Below are 27,022 nucleotides of genomic sequence, written 5' to 3'. Positions count from 1 at the left end.
CAAATTGTATCTAATTACAAATTATCCAATTAAATTACAATGACTGTGTATGACTTAGTGAAAATGAAAAATAATTATTCTGGGACATTTTTACTAAAAACACATTCACTTAAAATATTGAGGCAATAAGCCACATAATTCGGGCCCTTGCAAGAACACATATACTGTCTCAATTCTCCTGCTCAATTTACACATGTGAAACACAACGCTACATGACATATACATAGAAAGTGACTCATACCATAGTAGTGGCCTGCCTGGACTTCAGGACTTGATCCATCTAGTGGCTGAATTGAGGTCTCTGAATCTTGTCAGGGTTAAGAAACAGGCTTTGGTGACTCTATAACCATGAGCTAGCTAAACCTACTCTTTCACCAACAACTGTTTCACATAATATTTACTGTCCCAAGTACTAACAGATTTCTATATTCTAAAATGTTGGTAATTAAAGAGGCCTGATAGAAGAGAAGAAAGTGAAGGAAGGAAGGTAATTAAAATGTGGAAAACATCTCTGTGCCAAATACTGGGGAGGAGCTTCACATACATGGCTGCATTTAGTCCTTATAATGTCACCATGTGGTAGGAACTAAACTTGCTTTATAGATGAAGACTGAGGCTTCAGGGGGCTAAATCATTTGCCCCCAAACACACACCTAATGAGTATTGGGCCAGGAATTATAATTACTGTTTAGTTCTAAAGCCTTTGTCCATACCACTATATCCTCCTGCCTCTCGATTTCTGTGCCCCCCTCCTTATTGATGAAGCTGTATGCTTAAGCTTGCATGGGGTAAAAGGAAATAAATTTGACTATGTTCCTACAAAGCATAGCAAGATCTAGGCAAAAGGATTCCAATTTACAACAGATTAAAAATTATATATAAAATTATTTCAAATGTTCCTTTTAGACTGTCAAACTGAATATATCCCAAAAAATAAAGACAATAAGAACCCTTGGTGACTAATTCTCAAGATGTTGAATGAGTGACTGTAAATCAAAGAAATAAGACACATCAAAAAAGAAAAATAGCTTCAAGATGTTGTTGGTGCTTTCTGAAAGATTCTCAGTGTTGCCTAGACGTGCGTGGCTTCTTCTTTTGGTGAAGTATATCACAAAAGATCACCTAATCAAGGACTTGGCAAAGCAAGAAGGAAAAATATCAGAATCAAATTTCTTCCAAGCTGTAGCTTTCAAGTTTAAGTAACCAGTAGGCTAGGATAGTTTAGGCCAGAGGTTGGAAACTTTTCTTGTAAAGGGCCAGATAGTAAGTATTTTAGGTTTTGTAGGCCATACAGTATCTATTGCAACTATTCAGTTCTAATGTTATAGCATGAAAGAGACAATACATAAACACATACGAGTGGCTGTGTTCCAATAAAACTTTATTTACAAAATATATGTAGTGGGCCAGATTTGGCTCACAGATTGTCCTTTGCCAACCTCTGGTTTAGGCTCTCATGTTGGGAGTGGAAGGGGTTTGCTTGAGTTAATGTCATTTACAAGACAATGGGCTTTTGATGAGGAGGGAAGAAAACAGAAGATAGAAGGAAGGCAGGCCATAGCATGGTCTTGATGCTAAAAGCAACAGGAAGGTTGATTTCTTCAGAGAAGCTGAAAAGAACTATGTACTTTTTGTTTGAAGGTGGTCTCTTTAACTTCAGAAATTTCCTCATTAGCAAGATGAAAGGCTGATATAGATCAAAGAGTTTGAGAACATTTTCTTCAAATGAAGTCTTGCAAAGTCCCAATATGTAAAACAAATTAATCCACTGACACTCTGGGTAAAGCTAGAATGAGAGCCTCACGTCACAAAACTAATCTTGAGTCAACTAAAATGCCCATGTCTCTTTCCCCAAAATATGAACTTCAAGTGTGGGTTGAAAGCCACCATGGTAGACAAAAATGAAGGCTCTAGCTCTAATTGTGACATTCTGTGATTGTGTGATTTCTCTTTATTCCTGCTCTTAAAGTATATCTAATATCTACATAACACTACCAATATTCCTGTTTTAGGATGCCATTATCTCTGGCATCTTCCAAGTAAACTTTTATCAGTCACTAGATCTCTAAAGGGGCAACACAGTTGGTTTGATTTAACATAGTGTTACTATGTCTGTGCAAAAAACTGATTGCTCACATTTGTTCAGCTGTTCAAAGATTCAACTAAAAAATTTAAGTAACACAATCCAGTAGGGGTGGTCCTTAGTGTCCATGTTAACTGATTCAATTTCAGATTTACCCTAATTTCAATCCTGTCTTCATCTGCTCAGGCTGCTGTAACAAATGATGGGGTGGCTTCACCAAGAGATTTATTTTCTCATAATTCTGACTACTAGAAGGCCAAGCTCAAAATACAAGCATGGTTAGCCTCTACTGAGAATTGTCTTCACTCCCTCCCTCTGTCTTTCTCCCTCCCCACCATGTGAGGATACAGAGATGGAATCCATTGACAAGCTACTCAATCTATAGACAGTTTCTATCTAGTTCACCTCACCTTAAATAGATTTTGGCGTCTTTGCTCTTTCTAACTTCTTTATCTAGCTCCATCCTTCTAGTCAGACGTTTTATGAACTGTTTTTAGGTAATATCATTTGGAGGGCCAACATAAAAATTTGATGGAAATGTTGCTGCTGTGCTTGGAATGGATGCATTAACAACAAAGTATAATCTTTGATTTGTTTCTTTTGATTAAATGTAGGAAGCACTATGGAAGCATTTTTCCTCCAAGCATGACAGAGTTGAGTTCTAGGCTTTAACGGTCTGTTTCAAGCAACAAGTATCTTGATTATGAAGGTGTTTACAGCAGCGGCCCTTCTGTGGTCACTGGAATTGAGTGACTTCTGTGAGACTGGCACACAGACTGTAGGTTTCAGAGGAGGGAAACACTGCCTGGCTAGTGATTGAGTTTGGGTTTTCATCAGAGGTGGAAATTATCCTGCTGATAAGGTTTCATCTCCCGCAAATGCCTTCCTCCCACGTCTGGCACAAAGCTGGGTGCCAGAGCAGCATTCGAGATGGGTTTCCCAGGTGTTCTGAGGTCAGGATACAGCCTCCAGTCTGAAATTTAGGACTGCTCAGGAAGATAAAACTCAGACACACTGAAGGGGGTTGTTACTGCAATTATGGCTGGGAGGAGAGTAAGTGTGCCCCTCAAAGGATAGTTCTAGTTGTTTTTCAGAAAGAAATGCAGGCAATTTTTCGGTACATTTGGTCATAGCAGCTGTGGTCTTTTATGCACATTTCCTTTTCTTTTTTGCTTCTTTAACACCAATAATAAAGTTTACTTTTTCGTCTTTTATAACTTCACAATACATAATGCATAGTCACAGCAATTATTCCAAGAGGCAGCATGGTCTTGCATTTATCCCATTTTATCACCCACCGGAGGACATCACATTTCCTATTACTGCTAGTGAACTTGATGCCATTATGTGTAATTTCTTCCAGATGAGCTGTAGCGCTTAGCTTTCTACTTGAAAATACTGAGTTATGTTTAAAGCAAGCCCCGCTTCTGCAGAGCAATTTCCCAGGGCAGAGAATTCAAGTCTAATTAAACACATTGCATGTCTTCTCTGTGACCAAACTGTTTCTGAAATGGTAGGCAGATATTAGATCAAGCCTGGAAAATAATTTTTAGGTGTAGGGGGGGCATTAATGAAGATAGTAGCTTAGTAAACTGCTAAAGACAGCATAACAATAGTCATGAGTGAACTAAAAATAATTTTAGAAGGATTTTTTAAAAGCTGCAATTCAAGGCTTTTGTCTTGCTCTGCTTTATTACACATGCATAACACTCTGTGTTCAACATAGGAGGAAAAATGTAAAAATATAAATTTACAAGAGACTTTTTGGAATTAAGTGCCACAATTTACCAAGTGCCTACCATGTGCCAATGTGTTAAGCTATAGAGTTTCTTTTTTTTAATAGATCAGCAAAAATTATTTTCAGATCGCCAAAAGAATAGAAGTAATTCTTTTGAAGTTATACAGATCCAGTTTCAAATTTTAGCTTCCCTTATTTTATGACTTAGACATACTACTTGGTGTTTCTTTTTTTTTTTTCTTTTTTTTCTTTTTTTTTATAAATTTATTTTTTATTGGTGTTCAATTTGCCAACATATAGAATAACACCCAGTGCTCATCCCGTCAAGGGCCCCCCTCAGTGCCCGTCACCCAGTCACCCCCACCCCCCACCCACCTCCCCTTCCCCCACCCCTAGTTCGTTTCCCAGGGTTAGGAGTCTGTCATGTTCTGTCTCCCTTTCTGATATTTCCCACTCATTTTTTCTCCTTTCCCCTTTATTCCCTTTCACTATTTTTTTATATTCTCCAAACCAATGAGACCATATAATGTTTGTCCTTCTCCGATTGACTTATTTCACTCGGCATAATACCCTCCAGTTCCATCCACGTCGAAGCACATGGTGGGTATTTGTCGTTTCTAATGGCTGAGGAATATTCCATTGTATCATAGACCACATCTTCTTTATCCATTCATCCTTCGATGGACACCGAGGCTCTTTCCACAGTTTGGCTACTGTGGACATTGCTGCTAGAAACATCGGGGTGCAGGTGTCCCGGCGTTTCATTGCATCGTATCTTTGGGGTAAATCCCCAGGAGTGCAATTGCTGGGTCATAGGGAAGATCTATTTTTAACTCTTTAAGGAACCTCCACACAGTTTTTCAGAGTGGCTGCACCAGTTCACATTCCCACCAACAGTGCAGGAGGGTTCCCCTTTCTCCTCATCCTCTCCAACGTTTGTGGTTTCCAGCTTTGTTAATTTTCCCCATTCTCACTGGTGTGAGGTGGTATCTCATTGTGGTTTTGATTTGTATTTCCCTGATGGCAAGTGATGCAGAGCATTTTCTCATGTGCGTGTTGGCCATGTCTATGTCTTCCTCTGTGAGATTTCTCTTCATGTCTTTTGCCTATTTCATGATTGGCTTGTTTGTTTCTTTGGTGTTGAGTTTAAGAAGTTCTTTATAGATCTTGGACACTAGCCCTTTATCTGATTTATCATTTGCAAATATCTTCTCCCATTCTGTAGGTTGTCTTTGAGTTTTGTTGACTGTATCTTTTGCTGTGCAAAAGCTTCTTATCTTGATGAAGTCCCAATAGTTCATTTTCTAATCCTGACAAAAAACTATACAGATATGCAATCCCTCATCCAAAACTCGAAAGCCATATGTGTTCCAGATTCAGAGTTGTTTGGATTTTAAAAGATAATAAGGTGTGTATATGCCACATGTTCTATAACAAAGTGGGGTCTGGTAGAGCATTTGGGAGGCCAATTATAATGTCTGCAGTGAAACATGACTCATCATACTAAGTGGAATTTAAAAAATCATACACACTAAAAATGGTTCATCAGTAATCATCAAAATATTTGCCACACACTAATTTTATTTTTTTCAGAGGCTTGTGGATTGTGTACTTGTGAGTTACCTTTGTAGATATCTGGGCAAGTTAAAGAGAGGTTAAATACAAAGTGATACCACTAGGATACAGACAGGTTGGGATTTGAATCCAGGACCTTCTGCCTCCAAAGTCTATGTTCCAATAGATGAAGAGAGTAAGACAAAAGATCTTGGATAAGAGAAAGAAGAACAAAATAGAGGTCGGGCGGAGGGAGCAACAGGGTAAAAAAAGAAAAGGACAGTGGGTCAAATAAAGATAGTGTAGACATAACATCAGCTACCCAAAGGTAGGCAGAGGGACATTGAGAACAGTCATCAGACAGAGTAAAGGGATGAGCAGATTTGGAAGAGGAATAGTGTACCAGGCATCTCTGTAGGAAAGATCAGACAGATGGGGAGGACATAAACCTTCTCATTGTACCACAATTTTCTCCAATTTCCATAGCTCATGACTATTTATTAAAATATATTCAAGGAATGTCTACTATGTGCTAACACTAGGGATAAAGCTATGAAAGAGATGGACACGTCTCTGGAATTCTTAGCTCTGTGACCTGAGCAAAGTTATGCAACTACTGTAGGCAGTCATCAGTTCATTTGTAAAATAAGAATAGTAAGATTTAGCTCACAGTTAGTAAATGGTGGGAATTAAATGATATGGTACCTGCAAAGAACAAAGCACGGTGCCTAGCACAAAGCAAGTGATGATATTTGCCACTATCATTATAGGAATTTTAACCATTGAGACAACTGATTTCTCAAATTAAAGGAAAACTGTCCACATTCTAAAAGTATTTGCAGAAAGCAAACCAAAGTACTAATGTCTGGTCAAATAGAATTGCCATTCAATCAGCAATCCTGGTGAGTTTGCTCTATGTTCAGCACCATCCCTAACTTGTGCTATCCTGAATGAGTCAAGTAACAGCATCTGCTTTCCTCCTCTGTGAACTGATTTCTGCTCTTTAACTCAAGGGTATTAGAGGTGGCTTTGAGGATAAATGAAGGAGAAATCACTGCTCCAGCTAATACGCTGTTCCAAAACATGGATTTTTAGAGAACTCTCTTGAACATGGTGATTGGAAGACCAGAAAAGTAAATATGTAAATATTTATATGCTGTATTTATATGTATATGTAAATATATATGCTAATAATATCACTATATTATATGTATTTATATTTATATGTAAATATATATGCTAATAGAAAGCAAGTTTCTCCACACACTTGTACCTGAAGGAGAGGAATCTATATGGGTGACCACAGCATAAGTAGAAGAATCAGCATAAATGTTGCTTTCCTCAGCCCTGCAATAATCCCATTCAAAAGTACAGTGCTCATTTGAACACATTTTCTCCCAAGTCAGAAAATTGAGAATATCCAGGAAGACTGATCAATTTCAGTTGCTTTTATAGTACAGGTTGATACCCTGAAGGGTAGTCTTTTGTTTCTGGTAACATCATTAATATATCTTGTGGGCAATTACTTTCATTGAGGACCACCTATGGTGTTTTGCCTACCTATAGGATCATACCGCGCAACAGAAGAAAATCAAGACCTTGGATATACCAAATGCCTTGGGTACACAATTGGGAAAGAAGCTGCTAGGAGATAATGAACAGAAAGTGTTTACTTATCAATTTGGTATAAATTGAAATGTGGAAAATCCATGTTTTAACCTAAGGAGAAAGTTACCATCTTGAATACAAAAAAACATATATGGATAAGTTGGATCATATGATGATGGCACCCTATTATTCATGGGATACGGTTCCTAACATTTTAGGGCAGTAACCAAGTTGCATAAAACATTCTCTTTTTGTGTGGGATGGAAAACTAAAGTTGTGAGACAGAACCTTAGTGAAGAGACTTAATACCACCCTCTCCAAATGCAGACACCATCCATCTGAATTTTCTCATGCTCCCATCATTCTCTAGCCATAATCAACCACTTGCACATTCTCAATCCTACTGTGAATTCTCTTTCAGTCTTGTACACTGTGTACCCTTTGCCTGAAATCCTTTTCCATTCTCTAATCTCTGTGTTAATTCACCTTTCACATTTTGTATTGTGACTCTGACTCTTCTCTGACCTCCTACATCTTGGTTAACTATCCCCCCTTTTGGGCTATATCACACTTGTCCCTCTGTATGATAAATGTTGCTCCCCTCATATGTCTCTTCCACTTGACAACAAGAAAATTGAAGGCAGAGGCTCTGTCATATTTACAGTTGAATTCTCAGAGCCTAGCGCAGTGCTAGCTACATAGCAGACACTTAGAAAATATCTGTGAGGGTGCATGGGTGGCTCAGATGGTTAAGCATCTATCTGCCTTTGGCTCAGGTCATGATCTCAGGGTCCTGGGATCAAGCCCCACATCTCACTCTCGGCTCAGTGGGGAGTCTGCTCCTCCTCCTTCTTCCTCTATCCCTGCTCACACACACACTCTCTCTCTTGGTCTTGAATGAATAAATAAAATTTTACAAAGAAAAAGAAATAATATATTTGTGGAAGGACACACCTAGGTGGCTCAGTCAGTTAAGCATCTGCTTTCAGCTGAGGTCATGATTCTGGGGTCCTGGGATTGAGCCCTGCTCAGTGGTGAGTCTGCTTCTCCCTCTCCCTCTGCCCCTCCTCCCCTCTCCTGTGTGTGTGCATGCATCCTCTCAAATAGATAAAAAAAAAATTAAGGTTTTATTTATTCATTCATGAGAGACAGAGAGAGAGAGAGAGGGAGAGACACAGGCAGAGGGAGAAGCAGGCTCCATGCAGGTAGCCCGACATGGGACTCGATCCTGGGACTCCAGGATCACACCCTGGGCCAAAGGCAGGCACTAAACCGCTGAGCCACCCAGGGATCCCCACAAATGGATAAAATTTTAAAAAAATATCTGTGGAATGGTGATTGAACAAAGGAGGTGACTTCTGTGGAATTAATCAAAGGATGACTGATTTCCTAGTTCATCGTACCACTGCCTATATCAACATCACAACAAAACTTACATGCAGCTTAGAAATGAATGCTTTAGGGCATTTATAAGCCATCTATAGGGCTGGCCTCTAGATCTTCATGAAGCTTTAATTCTAGTTCAGAATTTAAGTAAAGTTATGGTTATAACTTCAGTGAAAGGAAGAAAACATGTCTTGGCAACCCATTAGGAATTGTGCTGATGAAAATGAACAAGTGTGAGAAATGGAAATTTCATTAGACTTGAAAGTATTTTTAGTTGGAGAATATTGGCTTTAGACTGCCAGAAAACCAAATGGAAGAGAATGTGATGAACTGTAAATATGTTAGTGAAAATGGTCAAGTGGGATCATGATTCGAAAAATTGCCTACTATTTCTACCAAATCACAGTCTGGTTGCCCAGCAACCATTCCATATGGGAATTGCACAGCATGATGAATTATTAGATCCCAATCTCAGAAGTGGACTGACAAGCCAAAATCATTAAGTCTTGCAGTCTGACTTACATTAACCCCATCACCTTAAGTAAACTGTGAAGGAGTTTCATCCTTCGTCTACACAAAGGGTGAGGTCTTTCAGAAGAGCACACCAATACTTTGGGTGCCCTGAGATACCCTGGATGTATGTACACATAGCTGAATTCATTACATGTACATACTCAATTACCTTTGTTGTCCTAGACTCTTTCCATTGCACTATCTAGTATACCAGTGATAAAAGGTGATATCTAGGCTGACCAGGGCAGAAAGAGAAAGAAGACAAGTTTTTCTGTGCCATTTCTGAGTCTCACTTTTACTGTCTGCTCCCCAAAAGAAGGAAAACCACAAACTATAAAGCTAATGTTCTTATTAATGTTTTTTTTTAACTTACAATAGGGGAAAAGAATACTGCAAAATCAAGTTACCTTTTGTTAAAAACTACTATTCTTGTGTATTATATGATATGCATGCCAAACATTCTTATATGCACTCGGGTTGATATACCAAATACTCATATGAATCAATTTTATGAGATACACACTATTAATAGCACCTTCATTTTTTATGTGAGAATGAATAATAAAGAACAGAAAGTTTAAATCACTTGTTACAGGTTAAATACCCACTAAGTAACCAAGATTCAAACCTGGCTGACTGACTCCAAAGATGATCCTCTTGACCACTGCACAATGCTGTCTTTTGAGAAGAAAGGGCCAATAAGTGTATTAAAAATGCTCCTATCACTAAAATCAAAGAATTACAAATCAAACCTAATAAGCAGCAACATGTTAGCCACCAGTTCAGCTATGATTTAACACAATGATAAAATTCAATAAGACAGTGTTTGTATAGCCTTTAATGTAGGGCATCAGACTTTATCGGTAACTTTTTGCTGAGTTGTTATAGTGGAATGGCAAAAAGTTGGAGATATAATAGTGATTCTCCATATTAATCACTATATGTGTACTTTCAGTGAACTATGGGCAGTTTTTGTAATTATTTGGTCACCCTATGTTGTTTGTGCTAATTAATTTGTTGAAATGTAATTTTATGTCTATGTAATCTATTAAAAATATTGAGCTTGCAAAAATATTTAGTGTAAGCAAGGATAAAGTGAAACTTCTATTTTCAGAGACAACTGGTGACAGTATTAACTAGTATCAATTTTCTAGAGTGAACCTAGGCATTACGCATCAAGAGCCTTTGAAAAGCTATCCTTTCACCTATTCCAAGAAGTCTACCCTAAAGAGATCATCAGAATTTTTGGTCATCAGAAACATTAAATATTCACTAAACATCATTTAGAGTTGTAAAAAAAATGGAAATAATCTAAGTCCAAAATTATGGGACTGTTATACAGCTATGAAAGATAAAAGAATCTCAACATAGAAAAATTCAATATACCATTATGTGAAATCAGCAGAATATAAAGCTGTATATATTAAATAACCCCTATTAAATATTCTCTCTCTCTCTCACACACACACACACACACACACACAAATGCCTACTTGCCAGGGAGAGAAGAGACAAATAGAAGGCTTCTCTGAAATACATCATCCAAATATAAGTATTGATAATTGTTTATATAATGACAATTTATTTTTAATTCCAAAATTTATTTCTAAATTTTTTTTCATGAGTATTCTTAATGCAAACATACTAAAAAAGCAATGAAAACCTATGCTATCCCCTATGAATTCTCATTGAGCCTGAAGTAGATGACCAGGAAACTAATCTCACAATGGATTGTACGTGATCGTTGAGGTCATTGGTGGCTCAGTAGATTTACCACTTCCATTTAACATTATAACTTAAATGTCTTCCATGCCTTAAAGCAGAGGAAAATATATGAGACTATCAGTTTTTAAAAAGCAATCCTTATAGCAACAAAATGCTTTACCATTTATCAAGTCCTTTCCCAGAGAAAACAAGTCCTGAAATGATCCTGAAATGATCTTTGAGCAGGCAAGTCCTAATATTAAAGCTTAAGAGAAAGAGCTGACCTCACTCTTAATGCTTGAAGGCAACATGATGACTGACCTCACCTTCTCAAACCCCAGCACTGAACCAAGCAGATGCGAAGTCCTACTAGACCTAGACCAAGTTCCTCTGATCTAAATCTGGCACACATTCCAGTAAGCTACCAGAATAATCAGATGGCCATTCTGTGAGGGATGCAGCAGGGAGAGGAATTTCCTTTTTTTCTGAGCTCCCACTATGGGCAGCATGGAGCACTTAGGCTTCTGAGTAGACTCAACTTGGGATCATATACGTAGTTGTGTGTTTGCTATATGATCTTTGTGAGTAACGTAACAGTTTTAATCTTTAGTGTTCTGTCTGTGAAAGAAGAGTAATGCCACCATCTGTAAGCCTATCATAAAGATTAAATAAGGTATGCAATATGTGCTTGGTGCTACATGACCTTGGGCACAGCAGTTATTTCTTGTTCCGGTCACCTATCACCCCACTGCCCCAACCCCACTGATGCAGAGGCACAAACTTGATCTAAGCCTGCCTGTCTTCCTTTTGTAGTAAAAAAACAGAGTTAAGCACCATCCTTCAAGGAATAAAAATCTAATACTGTATGATACAATGAGCATAAATCTTAAAAATGCCACAGTCCCTAGAAATTTTCTTAAAACTCTACATTTGCTAAAAAGAGTATTCAAGCTAATGCAGACTGTTGAATCACTTTTGATGCTGAATATAAGAAACTACATGGGTAACCTAGCATCAGTCATATATTCAGCTTAAACAATGTTAACTGAGTAAAATGCTATTTTGACTGCATGTGACCAGGACCTTCTTAAGTCTTTTATTTTTATTATTTTCTTTTTAAACATGGAAAATCTGGCTTGAAGATATGTGATGGGAAAATGCACATACATTTTATTTTGTCACTCAGAAGGCTTTATACTAAGCCTAAAAGCTTTTGGCTAAAGTGCAAAAACACTAGAGACCCATTTTGAATAGCAAGAGAAATTGAAAGGATTTCAACTCGTCTGCAGTTGCCGTGGCTGGCAGTAGGTACTTCTTTTTTTTAATTGATTTTTCAAATGCATGTAAGTCACCAAACTTGCCGATTTCAACTTTTCTAATAGAGGATTAGCGAACCTTGACAAAGGAGATGGCTTTTGAAAAATCTTAATTTATTTAGACTCTCAATTTGAAAATGGGGAGACTGGAGACGTTGACCATAATTCTAATGGCATGAAGGTTCCCAAATGAACTTTAGATATAAGGCCAACTCTTAAATACTTGTATGCATATAGAGGGGGTGCCAAGGAAAGACCTCATTTGAACAGCCTTCTGCCACAAAACTCTTGCTAGCAATTTCCAAATTGGGCTTGTTTGGTTTTCTCTTCTTTGTCCACATTTGCTAGTTTTATAGTGGGAATGCATGAACAAAATGCCCAATAAGTACAAGAGAAGCTCATGGAATGATCTGTACCTCAGAGTAGCCAACCCTTCAATAGTCAAGCTGCCACCTAAATCAGGGTACCTAAAGTCAGCATGGCTGGGTAAAGCCCTTTGGTGCCCCCACCATGGGTCATTCAAAGTAAAAAGATTCTAAATTATAAGGTTAAATATGAGGAAGTCCAACAAAACTCTCATTTTATCATTTACAATTACTTTTTCCCTCTCATTTGAGCTATCTAATAGTAAATTATGGGCAGATACTTGTCCTCAACTTGAGGTTCCCTTTGCTGTCCTGATTTTCTGAACAGAAACTGTCTGCAGGTTAGATCACCAAGCACTGAATAAGAATCATTTTTCAAAAAAGAAGATCAAGTAGTACTAAACCATTTGTTTTAGAGAGATAATATAATCCATTAACAATCAGTTATTGGTTTTCTTGTTCCACAATTTTTTGTTCACATCTCAAATAGAGCATTGAATAATATTGCTGTGAAATTATGCTAAATATTTCATATAAAGCATATAAATATAGATTCTATAAAAATATGAGTTTTACAATGTATTCTAAACCCCAGTGTATAAGTCTACATTCTCTGAAAGCCAAGAAGTGGTTTCTTTCTTTCTTAAAGCTTCTGTGCTTACAACAGTGACTGGTATAGCAGGCACTCAATCAATGTCCGATAAGAGACAGGAATCTGAATTGATATTCTCCTAATGGTGTTACTGGTTATCTCACACAGGAAAGTTTTGAGAAGATCCATGATTGTCCAAGGTCAGTCAGTTACAGAGATGGAAATAGATCTTAAATGACCTTTTTTTTTTTTTTAAGATTGTATTTATTTATTCGCGAGAGAGAGACACACACAGAGAGAGAGAGAGAGAGAGAGTGAGAGAGAGAGAGGCAGAGACACAGGCAGAGGGAGAAACAGGCTCCATGGAGGGAGCCTGACGCGGGACTCGATCCCTGGTCTCCAGGATCACGCCCTGGGCCGAAGGCAGGCGCCAAACCACTGAGCCATCCAGGGATCCACCTTTCTGATGTCCTGAGAATGTCCTTTCCACACACCACCCTATCTCCCACCAACCACCTGCCTTAATTAACTTCATGGTGGGCAAGTTAAACAAATAATAGCAGTGGTTGTGAACAATATAACATGTTTCTGCGATGTGTTTATGTGGAAGATTCTCAATAAAAGACCTGCTTCTTGTAAACTTGTCTACCAAAATTAGTTACATTCACTCATAAATATGATATAAACAGTTGATTGTCAAATCAAATACTGCTAATTCCCCCAGACAGAAGAATCGCTTTTTGGTCTAGGAGAAAACTCCTTCCCACTTCTTCTGGGCACTTAGCCAGTTTTTTCAAATCTTGTACTCCTCAATGAGTCTAAGGGTTTGAGGTGGGGGAGATGGAAGGTAAATTAGAATTTCTTAGAGGTTACTTCTGTTTTCTATACCTCAAATCTCCCCCCTCCACTAAGGCAATAGAGCACAGTCATGCACCTGCTTAAATGGAGAGAGGACAGAATGGAGGGTGTTTAGGTGGAGAAGTGGCAAGAGAATGCAAGATAAACAAAATGAAGTTTCTATCTTAAAATAGTATCCAGCCATAAGTATTTATATAGTATATTTCCAATCAGGAAAAAAATACCACAGCAAGAACATGAATAGAAAATTCACAAAAGAAATAAAAATATAAAATATGTCCCATCTCTACTTTCAAAATAATCAACTTTACTAGTAATTAAGTAAATGCTAATTGAACTATTCTTTTGGACTCATACGAAACGATTAAGAAATTTGATAAAAAACTATATTGGAGATAATAGAAAGATGCTCCTGTTAACAGACTTCTCAAGATTTTTAAAAATACGTTTGAAAAGCCTTCAAAATTTGCATTTCTCTTGACCCAGAAATTACATTTGTATGAATTTATCCATTGAAAATCAAACAAATTAACAAAAATGTATGAAGATGTTCATTACAAAAACTAAATGCCCACTAACAACTAATTAGTTTCATATATGGGCTGTAGCATGCCATGGTGTCTTCCACAGCTATTAGAAGCAATGCTAATAAGTTAACACAGAGGTTGATAAAGCAGTATTATATTTTACACTGTGTACATTTATACATATAAAAAGTTTGAAAAGCCATGTATATGAAAGGAGGTTATTTCTTAAAATTCATTTAAGAGAGTGTTTTATTTTCTTTAATTTTTTAATTTGGTTTTATTTTCCATGATTTCTAAATATTATTTTTATAATTAGATACACATTACAGATTATAGCCATTTTCACTCTAGAGAGAAAGAGAGGGAAGGAAAGAGGAGATGAAAGGAAGAAGAGAGGTGTCTCATCTGGTAAAACCAGAGCGACATCCCCTAAGTCAAAGATGTGGCAGCAAAAAGTGCTCATGGAGAGCAAGTAACAAGATCAGCGTGACAAGATCCTCAAAAAGACTCTGTCCGTCAGTTCCCCTGAAATTCTTCTCTGTGCTTAATTAAGGTCTACTGGCCAAATGGTAAAATGCTGTAAAAGTTTAACTCCTGTCTTACATACCCTCATACCATTAGCCTGGTCTTTCTTCTTCAGGGGTTCCTGCAGGAGCCCAATCTCAGCTCCCCTTAGGAATTTAAGTTCATAATTCCCAGAACTGTGTATTTATTTCCCTCCACGTTCCCTGCTTTGGATTTATACCTCTGCTATCTGTCAAAATGCATATATTATGATCTGTTAAATAGCAACTGATGACAGTAAGCTAAATATTAACTATGATTTAATGACAACTATTTTAGCATTTTCTTTAACTTTTTTTTTTTTAATAAGGGAGCATGTTAGGTGCTTTGGAAAAAATAAATATCAAGCATGGTTGTTACACTCAAGTTTGGGAGACCATTAATAAGAACAACTAAATAATGCCAAAGATTTTTATTTATTATTTGTTATTAACAGCAATGTGAGCTATATCATAATGCAGTATGTGTTTGTCAACAGTGGAGTCGGCGGAGTTGGAGATTTGGAGGTCCCAAGACCTGAGTTTGGGACCCAGATCTGCCACTTCCTTGCTCAGTCCAAGTCTGTCAAGTCCTCTGAGTCTAATTCTATAATACTAATGGGATTTAAAGAGATTAAGTATTTGTAAATACTGTATCCATGGATATAGACCATAACACCCTTCAAAACAATCATTTACCTTATAATTTCCTATGTGATCAGTTTCCTGGTCCATCTCCATATTAGACCAACGCTATTCACTTCTCCCCACCTTGGAGAGAATACCTGTGTTAAAAACAGGCAGAGAGAAGGCACCTGAGTCACAGAAGCAGCCACATCCAGTCAGGTATCATCACTGGCCAGTGAGAGATACTAAGTCATTTCTCTGACTGATAATATCAGACTGAAGATTTCAGTTAAGTGATATGGATAAGGCAAACACTATGTGAACATTTTTTCTTTTAATATTCCCTTTAACTATTGGTCTCTTAGTACCAAGTTTTCAGAAGTCACAGAGAAGGCAAAGCAGCACAATCCCTATTTTATTCGTTTTAATCTAGAAGAAAAATTTTCAGATGAACATTGAAATTATTTTAGCTATTAAAACTTGATCCTCTCTTGTACTTTCCCACCTAATTGAACTTTGGCTTTAAAATGATTCTGAAATCCCAAACTTACAAAATAAAAGGTCCGATTCTTTTAAAAATGATGAATCTGTTATACAGTAGATCTAACAGTAGAGTTACTTCCCCCTCCTTGGCCATATTAATGTATAATTGACAAATAAAAACTACATATTTGGTATCTAGACATGATGAGTTGATATATATATATATATATATATATATATATATATATATATCATACATATGGTGAAATGATTACCACAATCAAGCTAATTAACACCTCTATCAACTCACATAGTTGCTATTTGAGAATGTGTGGTGAGAACATCTAAGATCCACTATCTAAGTAAATTTCAGGGACACAATGCAATATTGTTAACTATAATCATCATGCTAGTTAATAGACTACCAGAACTTATTCATCTTATAATTAAAAGTTTGTACCCTTAACTTTCAGAGGTCATGGAGATTAAAGGTACTGCCAGGTAAGTAGAAATTGGCAAATAATACATTAATTTTTTTTAAGATTTACTTATTTTAGAAAGAGTGAATGAGGGGAGGGGAAGGGAGAGAATCTCAAGCATACTCCTTGCTGAGCATGGAGTCCAATGCAGAGCTTAATCTCAAGACCTGAGATCATGACCTGAACCAAAATCAAGAGTCAGATGCTGAACCAACTGAGCTACCCAGGCATCCAATACATTAAAGAGAGGGGAGAAAAAAGGGCAAAATTCTGCAAATTATAGATTTTTGAGCTTGTAATTAAACCATACCAAAACCCTAAACTGTTCATGCATTGGGCAATTCCTGAGCCTTTAGAACATAATCTTATGATCACTAGCTTACTAAAATCAGTCTCATTGTGGATATATGAAATGCACTGTAGGTTTAATTTTATGTAAGTCTGTTAGCATGAGCAAGAACACTGTGTTTAACATTTGCTGATTTTCAAGCCACTTTTGTGGTATTTCTTAAAACCTCATAACAGTCCCCTAGGCTAAAAATGGGTTTTTATTCCAATTTTCATTCAGGAGGAAACAGATAAAAGGTAATGAAGGGTTACAAGGGAGCAAAGCTAGTGAATGGAAGAGCTAGAATATTAGCCCCAACTTGTGACTGCTGATTCAGTGTCCTGGCTGCTGCTATCACAATTCCTCTCCAGGGGCCAAATTTACAGATGCAAAGAAATTAAGAGGAACATCTACTTCATGATTTTTTTGAACTGTTCAACAGTGGAATGATTCATTTCACAAAAAAATATAATCCCCTTCAGTTCAAGAGTCAAACTAACAGCTAAGTGGCTGAGAAGTAGGACAGATCATTCTTATATTGGTAACCATTCAAATCCCTGCATCTCTAAAATCCTAAATTAGAAATTTCTGTAATGCCTCAATCAATCAAAAAGACCAGATTTCTCCCTGGACATTTGCTACATACTATAAACTGCTTAATTTGTGAACAATTGTTAAATGAATTGACATTGGAATGACTTCAACCTAAGCTATCACTGACAATTTCTATGTAAGTTTTAAATGTTTGTTTTCTGGGTTAATTGCTTCTTTTCTGGTTTTTATCATATTGGAGGTTGTGATTTTGAGAATTGGCCATTTTCCCCACTTATTTTCATGCAACTAATCAGGATGCAAAGATAGGCTATTTGACCATTATATCTCTTCATAAATAAGCAAGACTTTGGTCTAAAGCAATTTTTTAAAGTTTTTTTTTTTTTTTAATTTGGGAGCAGGAAAGGGAAACAAAGAGAAAGAACACGCACATATGGCAGGCAAGGGCAGAGGTCTCGAGAGAGACAGAATCTCAAGTAGACTCCCCACTGAATGCTCAACCCAATGAAGGGCTTGACCTCACAACCCTGAGATAATGACATGAGCCAAAATCAAGAATTGGATGCCTAATAGACTGAGCCACCCAGGCACCCCAAAGCTATTATTTTATTAATTGATATGACCTTTTCTAAGTAAAAAAAAAAATCTCTATTTCTTTTTTTAGAATCCTGCAGAAAAGTCTGGTTGAAATAAAGTAACTTTGAGGTTATTTATTTTCACCCAGTCTCATATCTCCACTACTATCATGGCACCCCCCCTTAGCACGCATATGTTAATGTGCTTGCGCCTGCACACTGCACATGCACATGCGTGCATGTGCATACACACACACACACACACACACAGTTATACAGTTACATTTGGAGAAATTTGAGGATTTCTCCAAGAATACATTTAAGGTCATACACAATTTAGTCCTGGCTAATTAAATGATGTTAAATCACAAACCAACAGTTAGTGGAAAACAAGTATTTGTCCTTTCACCTCCAGTCAGATGAATTTTCTTGGCTTTTCCCTATCTTTTTTTTTTTTTAACTTCTTACCCAATGTAAGTTACATTTTACAATGTAAAACTGGCTCTGAACGTTCTTGGCTTTGCTCCCCATGTGATAAGGAGTCCACTTATCTATTTCTGAATTTCAGTGCTTCCCAGGACACTGCTGATTATTTTCTAAGCTTTCCATACCTAGCCACTCTGTTACCAGCAAAATCAGCTTCCTTAAACCAACCCACCATGTCAGAACCTATGTCTGGTTCATTCCTTTGAAGGAAGGAAGAAGATCAACAGAGCAACCACATAAGAAATGATAATTTGTTAAATCTTTTCTCTCCAAGGCACAACCCACTCCTCCAGAAGATTAGATGAGGAAATTTCCTTGGAAGTCTTTAAACTATGCCACATTCATGAGTTACTGGTTATCACCATGGAAAATTCAGCCAGGACACGGTTGGCCATAGGCATTATATTTCGATCATTTCTCGGTCTAATTTTCCCTGACAAAGCAAGTAAGGGAGAAAAGTTGCTAATGTTCAGCTAATAGGCCTATTTAACAGGCAGTGAAATGCAGTAATGTCAGTTTCCAGGAGTCAAAAAATGTTCAGTAGAACTGCTGATTTAAAACCGTTCTGGGGAAATATTAGATGAACCATTTGGCAAAACAAGATGACGTGTTTGAAAAAGGAGGTTTTGGTGTTAGTAGGGAAAAGCTCCCAGCTTGAGAAATATCTAATGGGCAGAGATTAATCCTGAAGCTAAGAATCTGACTTCTATTACAAAGCTAACTTACCAATAAATATGGCCAAAATAGGAAATGACTTAGGCTATCAAAAGAAGATATCTTAAAAGGCCTGCCACAGGGCCACTAATTCAAGCACCTGAGATGAATTTACTTGGCCTTAGAAGTTTTTATTTGTTAATAATAGACTTGGTTGTATATAGCATATTAAGTTAGATTCATCATTAATATCTTAGACTGAATTAATGTATCAGATCTTGCCTGAAATACAGGATTTTGTATGACTGAAATCTGTTTTAATTCTGTTGGGAAGAGTAAAATACAAGGAGGCACTGAATACTACAAGGGAGAGCCATGGATAAGAGAGCCTTGTAGAAGGGTGCAGAGCAAAAACAAAATTAAAGGGGTTTGAACTACACAAATATCCTTATAATACATGGATTACTTTTTTTCCAATAAATACAGTACAGTACTGTAAATGTATTTTCTCTGATTTTTAATCATATTTTTTCTGTAGCTTACTTTATTGTAAGAATACAGTATAATAGATATACCAAATATGTTAAATGTTTTTTGTCTTTTTTTAATAAATTTATTTTTATTGGTGTTCAATTTGTCAACATATAGAATAACACCCAGTGCTCATCCCGTCAAGTGCCCACCTCAGTGCCCGTCACCCAGTCACCCCCAACCCCCTGCCCACCTCCCCTTCCACCACCCCTAGTTCGTTTCCCAGAGTTAGGAGTCTTTCATGTTCTGTCTCCCTTTCTGATATTTCCTACCCATTTCTTCTCTTCTCTTTTTATTATATAGCAATTTTATTTAATGACTCTTCCCACTGAGGATATCATTGCATTATAAACTCCAATGAAAAACAAATTCTGGGTTTGTAGAGGCTGAGGAAATAACTTCTCGGAATGATGTCCAGAGCCAAGAATAAACATCTCCTGGGCCAAGTCTCCGGAACCTATTCGGTTTCTGCTGCCTCTTCACCTTCTCCACATTCAAACCACACAAAATCTACTACGGACACCCCTTGAGGCTGCACATACTTTCCCAATGTGATGGAGGGATCCAGCAAGTATGGCTGGGACAGCATCTTGGTTTCTGCCTCTCCCCCAGGCTCATCATCCAAAGAGCCAACAGAGAGAGGGGCCATGCCCACCACATGCTGCCCAAGGCGGCGGCCAAGGTCTTCCAGGCTTGCTTTGCGCTCAGATGTCTCGCAGACCACCAGGGCCCCGTACTTCCCGAGCTCCAGGTTGTGGAGGGAGGGGCTGTGCATTGCTCCATGGACATAGGAGCCAACATAGAACCCAGCTGGCACCTTCACCCATGCAGCTCGTTTACAAGTCATGTTTTCTCCCAGTTTCCCTATTGCTAAGGCTAGCTGATCCTTGAGGCAGCCTTCTTTCTCAGGCCCAGCTGGAAGTTCAGAGAGCTCAGAGGAATTCAAGAAGCCTTTACTGTACGTGGAGAGTTGATCCTAAAAATATTTCTATTTTTAGTTTTTTAAGAAACCTCCATACTAAGAAAGAACAGCAAATAAAACTACACCAAGCAGAAGAAGAGAGTTAAAGATTCAAGCAGAACCCAATGAAATAGAGACCAGAAGAACCATAGAACAGATCAACAAAACCAGGAGTTGGTTCTTTGAAAGAATTAATAATTGATAAACCATTAGTCAGCCTTATTAAAAACAAAAGAAAAAAGACTCTAATCAAAATAACGAATGAAAAAGGAGAGATCACAACCAATACCAAGGAGTACAAACAATTTTTAAAATACTATGAGCAGCTATACACCAATAAATTAAGCAATCTAGAAGAAATGGACACATTTCTGGAAAGCCAAAAACTACCAAAATTGGAACAGGAAGAAATAGAAAACCTGAACAGGCCAATAACCAGGGAGGAAACTGAAGCAGTCACCAAACCTCCCACGACACAAAAGTCCAGGGCCAGATGGCTTCCCAGGGGAATTCTATCAAACGTTTAAAGAAGAAACAATATCGATTCTACTAAAGCTGTTCCGAAAGGTAGAAAGGGACAGAATACTTCCAAACTCGTTTTATGAGGCCAGGATCACTTAATTCCAAACCCAGACAAAGACCCCACCAAAAAGGAGAATTATATCAATAATTCATCAATATCCCTGATGAACACAGATGCAAAAATTCTCAACAAGATACTAGACCATAGGATCCAACAGTACATTAAGAAGATTATTCACCATGACCAAGTGGGATTTGTCCCCGGAATGCAAGGCTGCTTCAACACTCATAAAGCAATCAATGTGATTGATCATATCCACAAGAGAAAAAACAAGAACGATATGTCCCCTCAATAGATGCAGAAAAAGCATTTGACAAAATACAGCATCCATTCCTGATCAAAACTCTTCAGAGTGTAGGCATAGAAGGAACATTCCTCAGCATCTTAAAGCCATCTGTCAAAAGCCCACAGCAAATATCATTCTCAGTGGGGAAAAACTGAGAGCCTTTCCTCTAAGATCAAGAACATGACAAGGATGTCCACTCTCACCACTGCTATCCAACATAGTACTAGAAACCCTAGCCTCAGCAATCAGGCAACAAAAAGAAATAAAAGAAAATTGGCAAAGAAGAAGTCAAACTTTCCCTCTTCACAGATGACATGATACTGTACCTAGAAAACCCAAAAGACTCCACCCCAAGATTGTCAGAACTCATACAGCAATTCAGCAGTGTGGCAGGATACAAAATCAATGCCCAGAAATCAATGGCATTTCTATACACTAACCACGAAACTGAAGAAAGAGAAATTCAGGAGTCAATCCCTTTTACAATTGCACCCAAAAGCATAAGATACCTAGGAATAAGCCTAACCAAAGAGGTAAAGGATCTATACCCTAAAAAGTACAGAACACTTCTGAAAGAGATTGAGGAAGACACAAAGAGATGGAAAAAATATTCCGTGCTCATGGATTAGAAGAATTAACATTGTGAAAATGTCAATGCTACCCAGGGCAATTTACACATTTAATGCAATCCCAATCAAAATACCATGGACTTTCTTCAGAGAGTTGGAACAAATCATCTTAAGATTTGTGTGGAATCAGAAAAGACCCTGAATAGTCAGGAGAATATTGAAAAAGGAAATATTGAAAATATTGAAAAAGATTATTGAAATAATCCCAAAGCCGGGAGCATCACAATGCCAGATTTCAGGTTGTACTACAAAGCTGTGGTCATCAAGACAGTGTGGTACTGGCACAAAAACAGACACATAGATCAATAGAACAGAAGGGAGAATCCAGAAATGGGCCCTCAACTCTTATGGTCAACTCATCTTTGACAAAGCAGGAAGGACTATCCAGTGGAAAAAGGACAGTATCTTCAATAAATGGTGCTGGGAAAATGGGACATCCACATGCAGAAGAATGAAACTAGACCATTCTCTTACACCATACACAAAGATAAACTCAAAATGGATGAAAGATCTAAATGTGAGACAAGATTCCATCAAAATCCTAGAGGAGAACACAGGCAACACCCTTTTTGAACTCAGCCATAGTAACTTCTTGCAAGATACATCCACGAAAGCAAAAGAAACGAAAGAAAAAAGGAACTATTGGGACTTCATCAAGATAAGAAGCTTTTGCACAGCAAAGGATACAGTCAACAAAACTCAAAGACAACCTACAGAATGGGAGAAGATATTTGCAAATGACGTATCTGATAAAGGGCTAGTATCCAAGATCTATAAAGAACTTTTTTTTTATAAAGAACTTTTTAAGCTCAACACCCAAGAAACAAACAATCCAATCATGAAATGGGCAAAAGACATGAAAAGAAATCTCACAGAGGAAGACATAGACATGGCCAACAAGCACAGAGAAAATGTTCCGCATCCCTTGCCATCAGGGAAATACACATCAAAACCACAATGAGATACCACCTCACACCAGTGAGAATGGGGAAAATTAACAAGACAGGAAACAACAAATGTTGGAGAGGATGCGGAGAAAGGGGAACCCTCCTGCACTGTTGGTGGGAATGTGAACTGGTGCAGCCACTCTGGAAAACTGTGTGGAGGTTCCTCAAAGAGTTAAAAATAGACCTGCCCTATGACCCAGCAATTGCACTGCTGGGGATTTACCCCAAAGATACAGATGCAGTGAAACGCCGAGACACCTGCACCTCAATGTTTATAGCACCAATGTCCACACTAGCCACTCTGTGGAAGGAGCCTCGGTGTCCATTGAAAGATGAATGGATAAGGAAGATGTGGTTTATGTATACAATGGAATATTCCTCAGCCATTAGAAACGACGAATACCCCACATTTGCTTCAACATGGATAGAACTGGAGGGTATTATGCTGAGTGAAATAAGTCAATCAGAGAAGGACAAACATTATATGGCCTCATTCATTTGGAGAATATAAAAATAGTGAAAAGGAATAAAGGGGAAAGGAGAGGAAATGAGTGGGAACTATCATAGAGGGTGACAGAACATGAGAGACACCTAACTCTGGGAAATGAACAAGGGGTAGTGGAAGGGGAGGTGGGCGGGGGGTGGGGGTGACTGGGTGACAGGCACTGAGGGGGGCACTTGACGGGATGAGCACTGGGTGTTATACTATATGTTGGCAAATCGAACTATTTAAAAAAGATATAAAAAGAAAAAAAGAAAAAAAAGAAACCTCCATACTATTTTCTTCATGGTCACGCCATTTTGCATTCCCACAAATAGTGCTTTAGTTCCTTTTTCTCCACATCCTTACCAACACTTGTTGTTTCTTGTGTTTTTTATTTTAGCCATTCTGACAGGTGTGAGGTGATATCTCATTCTGTGTGTTTTTTTTTTTTTAAGATTTTATGTATTTATTCATGAGGGACACAGAAAGCGAGAGGCAGAGACATAGGCAGGGGGAGAAGCAGGCTCCCCTCAGGGAACTGATGTGGGACTCCACCTCAGTACTCCAGGATCACACCCTGAGCTGAAGGCCAATGCAGTGAACCACTCAGCCACCCAGGTGTCCCTCATTGTGGTTTTGATTTGCATTTCCCTGATGATGAGTGATATTGAACATCTTTTCATGTAACTGTTGGCCATTGTATATCATCTTTGGAGAAATGTCTGCTCATATCTTCTGCCCATTTTTAATTGGATTATTTGTTTTTTGGGGTATTGAGCAGTATCAGTTCTTTGTATATTTTTGGAAAGAGACCCTCTATTGGATGTATTATTTGCACATATTATCTCCCACTCTGCAGGTTGTCTTTTAGTTTTCTTGATTCCTTTGCTGTCCAGAAGCTTTTTATTTTGATGTGGTCCCAATAGTTTATATTGTGTTTTTCTTTCCCTTGTCTGAGGAGACCTATATAGAAAAATACTGCTATGGCTTATGTCAGATAAATGACTGCTTGTGTTCACCTCTAGGATTTTTGTGGTTTCAGGTCTCACATTTAGGTCTTTAATCCATTTTTTTCCCCTCATTTTGCCACAGTGTTTTGGTTTTCCTCCTACCTTGCTGACTGGTCTTGCAAGTCTCCTTTTCTGATTCCTTCTTTTCTCCTCGATCTGTAAATATTGGTCTTTGCCTTTATTACTTTATTGACAATTGCATTCAGTTTCAGGACTTTAAAGAATTTATACTCTGATGGCTCTCAAATTTAATCTTCAACTGCACCTCTTTTCTGAACTCAAAAATTGAATCTACCTATTTGAAATATCATTTGGATATCTTATAGTCCTTTTAATATTAATTTTCCTACAACCAACTGATTCCTCTGGGATTTCTTATTCCCTTCCATTTTTTCTATAGAATTTATTACCATTTGATTATATATTTTATTTTCCTGTATATGCAAACAGAGGAATAATTATGTTTACTGCACTAGAAAAGAAGGTTTATGTGAGCAAGAGCTTTTCTTTTTAAATATATGTCCCTCATACCTTAATGGTTCTTGGCATATAATGGGTATACAGTAAATACTTGTTGAATGACTAAGCAAAAGGTTGACAGTCTATTTGGGGGAAAAGGAAAAATTAAAATAATTAGTTTTTCGTTCTATTGCATAGGTGCAACATTCTCAACAGTACACTTGACAAACTCGATCGATCTTTTACTTCATTCGTATGAGCATATTTGTATAGGAATAAGAATCAGAAATTTTAGCCCTCTTGTCAATCGTTCTCAGTGTCCCTGTTGGTAAGAATTAGTAATCTTTATTCTTCATTCAAGCTCTCTTCTTAAAGGATAACTTTGGGAGGGGAGGAGCAAGATGGCGGAGGAGTAGGGTCTCCAAATCACCTGTCTCCACCAAACTACCTAGAAAACCTTCAAATTATCCTGAAAATCTATGAATTCGGCCTGAGATTTAAAGAGAGACCAGCTGGAATGCTACAGTGAGAAGAGTTCGCGCTTCTATCAAGGTAGGAAGACGGGGAAAAAGAAATAAAGGAACAAAGGCCTCCAAGGGGGAGGGGCCCCGCGAGGAGCCGGGCTGAGGCCGGGGCGAGTGTCCCCAGGACAGGAGAGCCCCGTCCCGGAGGAGCAGGAGCTGCACCGACCTTCCCGGGGGAAAGGGGCTCGCGGGGAGTTGGAGCAGGACCCAGGAGGGCGGGGATGCCCTCGGGCTCCCGGGGACAGTAACAGCAACTGCGCGCCCAGGAGAGTGCGCCGAGCTCCCTAAGGGCTGCAGCGCGCACGGCGGGACCCGGCGGGACCCGGCGGGACCCGGAGCAGCTGAAGGGGCTCGGGCGGCGGCTCCGCGGAGGGGGCTGCGCGACCCCGGGAGCAGCTCGGAGGGGCTCGGGCAGAAGAAGAGGCTCCGTGCGGAGGGGGCTGCGCGGTTCCAGGAGCAGCTTGGAGGGGCTCGGGCGGCGGCTCCGCGGAGGGGTTTGCGCGGCCCGGGAGCGCGAATCCACCAGCGCAGGCGCCGGGACACAGGGCGCCGGGACACAGCCCAGGATCCGGCCTCCCCCGGGACAGGCAGAGGCCGGGAGGGCCCAGGACAGCGAGGACGCTCCTGCCCCAGCTGAGCAGATCAGCGGCCCCGCCCGGAGCCTCCAGGCCCTGCAGACCGAGAGCTCCGGAGTTCCTGCCGGAGCTGAATCCAGGTTTCCAGAGCTGCCCCGCCACTGGGGCTGTTCCTCCTGCGGCCTCACGGGGTAAACAACCCCCACCGAGCCCTGCACCAGGCAGGGGCACAGCAGCTCCCCCAACTGCTAACACCTGAAAATCAGCACAACAGGCCCCTCCCCCAGAACACCAGCTAGACTGACAACTTCCAGGAGAAGCCAAGGGACTTAAAGAACACAGAATCAGAAGATACTCCCCGGTGGTTCTTTTTTGTTTGTTTGTTTTTGTTTTTGTTTTTGTTTTGTTTTGCTTTTTGATCTGTTTCCTTCCCCCACCCCCTTTTTTTCTCCTTTCTTTTTCTTTCTCTTTTTCTTCTTCTTTTTTTTTTTTTCGTTTTTTTTTCTTTTTCTTCCCTTTTTTTTCTCTTTCTCTTTTCTTTCCTTCTTTCTCTCCTCTCTTTTTCTCTTTTTCCCAATACAACTTGCTTTTGGCCACTCTGCACTGAGCAAAATGACTAGAAGGAAAACCTCACCTCAAAAGAAAGAATCAGAAACAGTCCTCTCTCCCACAGAGTTACAAAATCTGGATTACAATTCAATGTCAGAAAGCCAATTCAGAAGCACTATTATACAGCTACTGGTGGCTCTAGAAAAAAGTATAAAGGACTCAAGAGACTTCATGACTGCAGAATTTAGAGCTAATCAGGCAGAAATTAAAAACCAATTGAATGAGATGCAATCCAAACTAGAAGTCCTAACGACGAGGGTTAACGAGGTGGAAGAACGAGTGAGTGACCTAGAAGACAAGTTGACAGCAAAGAGGGAAACTGAGGAAAAAAGAGACAAACAATTAAAAGACCATGAAGATAGATTAAGGGAAATAAACGACAGCCTGAGGAAGAAAAACCTACGTTTAATTGGGGTTCCCGAGGGCGCCGAAAGGGACAGAGGGCCAGAATATG

General features: G+C 38.8%; 2 protein-coding genes across 5 annotated transcripts in view; one reads left to right on the top strand and one right to left on the bottom strand.

The window, feature by feature from the left end:
* The window catches only part of ANKRD1 (ankyrin repeat domain 1), a 524,644-nt gene that overhangs the window by 493,029 nt on the left and 4,593 nt on the right, over positions 1-27,022 (top strand). Inside the window, exon 10 of one of the 4 annotated variants that reach the window (XM_049103529.1) lies at positions 22,349-22,836. The exons of the other annotated variants lie outside the window; for them this stretch is intronic. The gene's annotated coding sequence lies outside the window, so the exon portion shown is untranslated. Of the gene's footprint in view, positions 1-22,348; positions 22,837-27,022 lie in introns of those variants that run through there. 4 annotated transcript variants of the gene reach the window in all.
* LOC112672628 (elongation factor Ts, mitochondrial-like) overlaps positions 19,792-27,022 on the bottom strand; it is a 51,305-nt gene continuing 44,074 nt past the window's right edge. The window contains exon 2 of the mRNA XM_035708057.2: positions 19,792-20,477. Within this exon, the coding sequence (XP_035563950.2) occupies positions 19,959-20,477 (519 nt within the window). The 3' untranslated portion in view covers positions 19,792-19,958. The remainder of the gene's footprint in view (positions 20,478-27,022) is intronic.

Source organism: Canis lupus, chromosome 28, assembly GCF_003254725.2.
Source record: "Canis lupus dingo isolate Sandy chromosome 28, ASM325472v2, whole genome shotgun sequence".
NCBI classification, from domain to species: domain Eukaryota; kingdom Metazoa; phylum Chordata; class Mammalia; order Carnivora; family Canidae; genus Canis; species Canis lupus.
The sequence above is the reverse complement of the archived record's forward strand: the minus strand, read 5'-3'. Positions and strand labels throughout refer to the sequence as shown.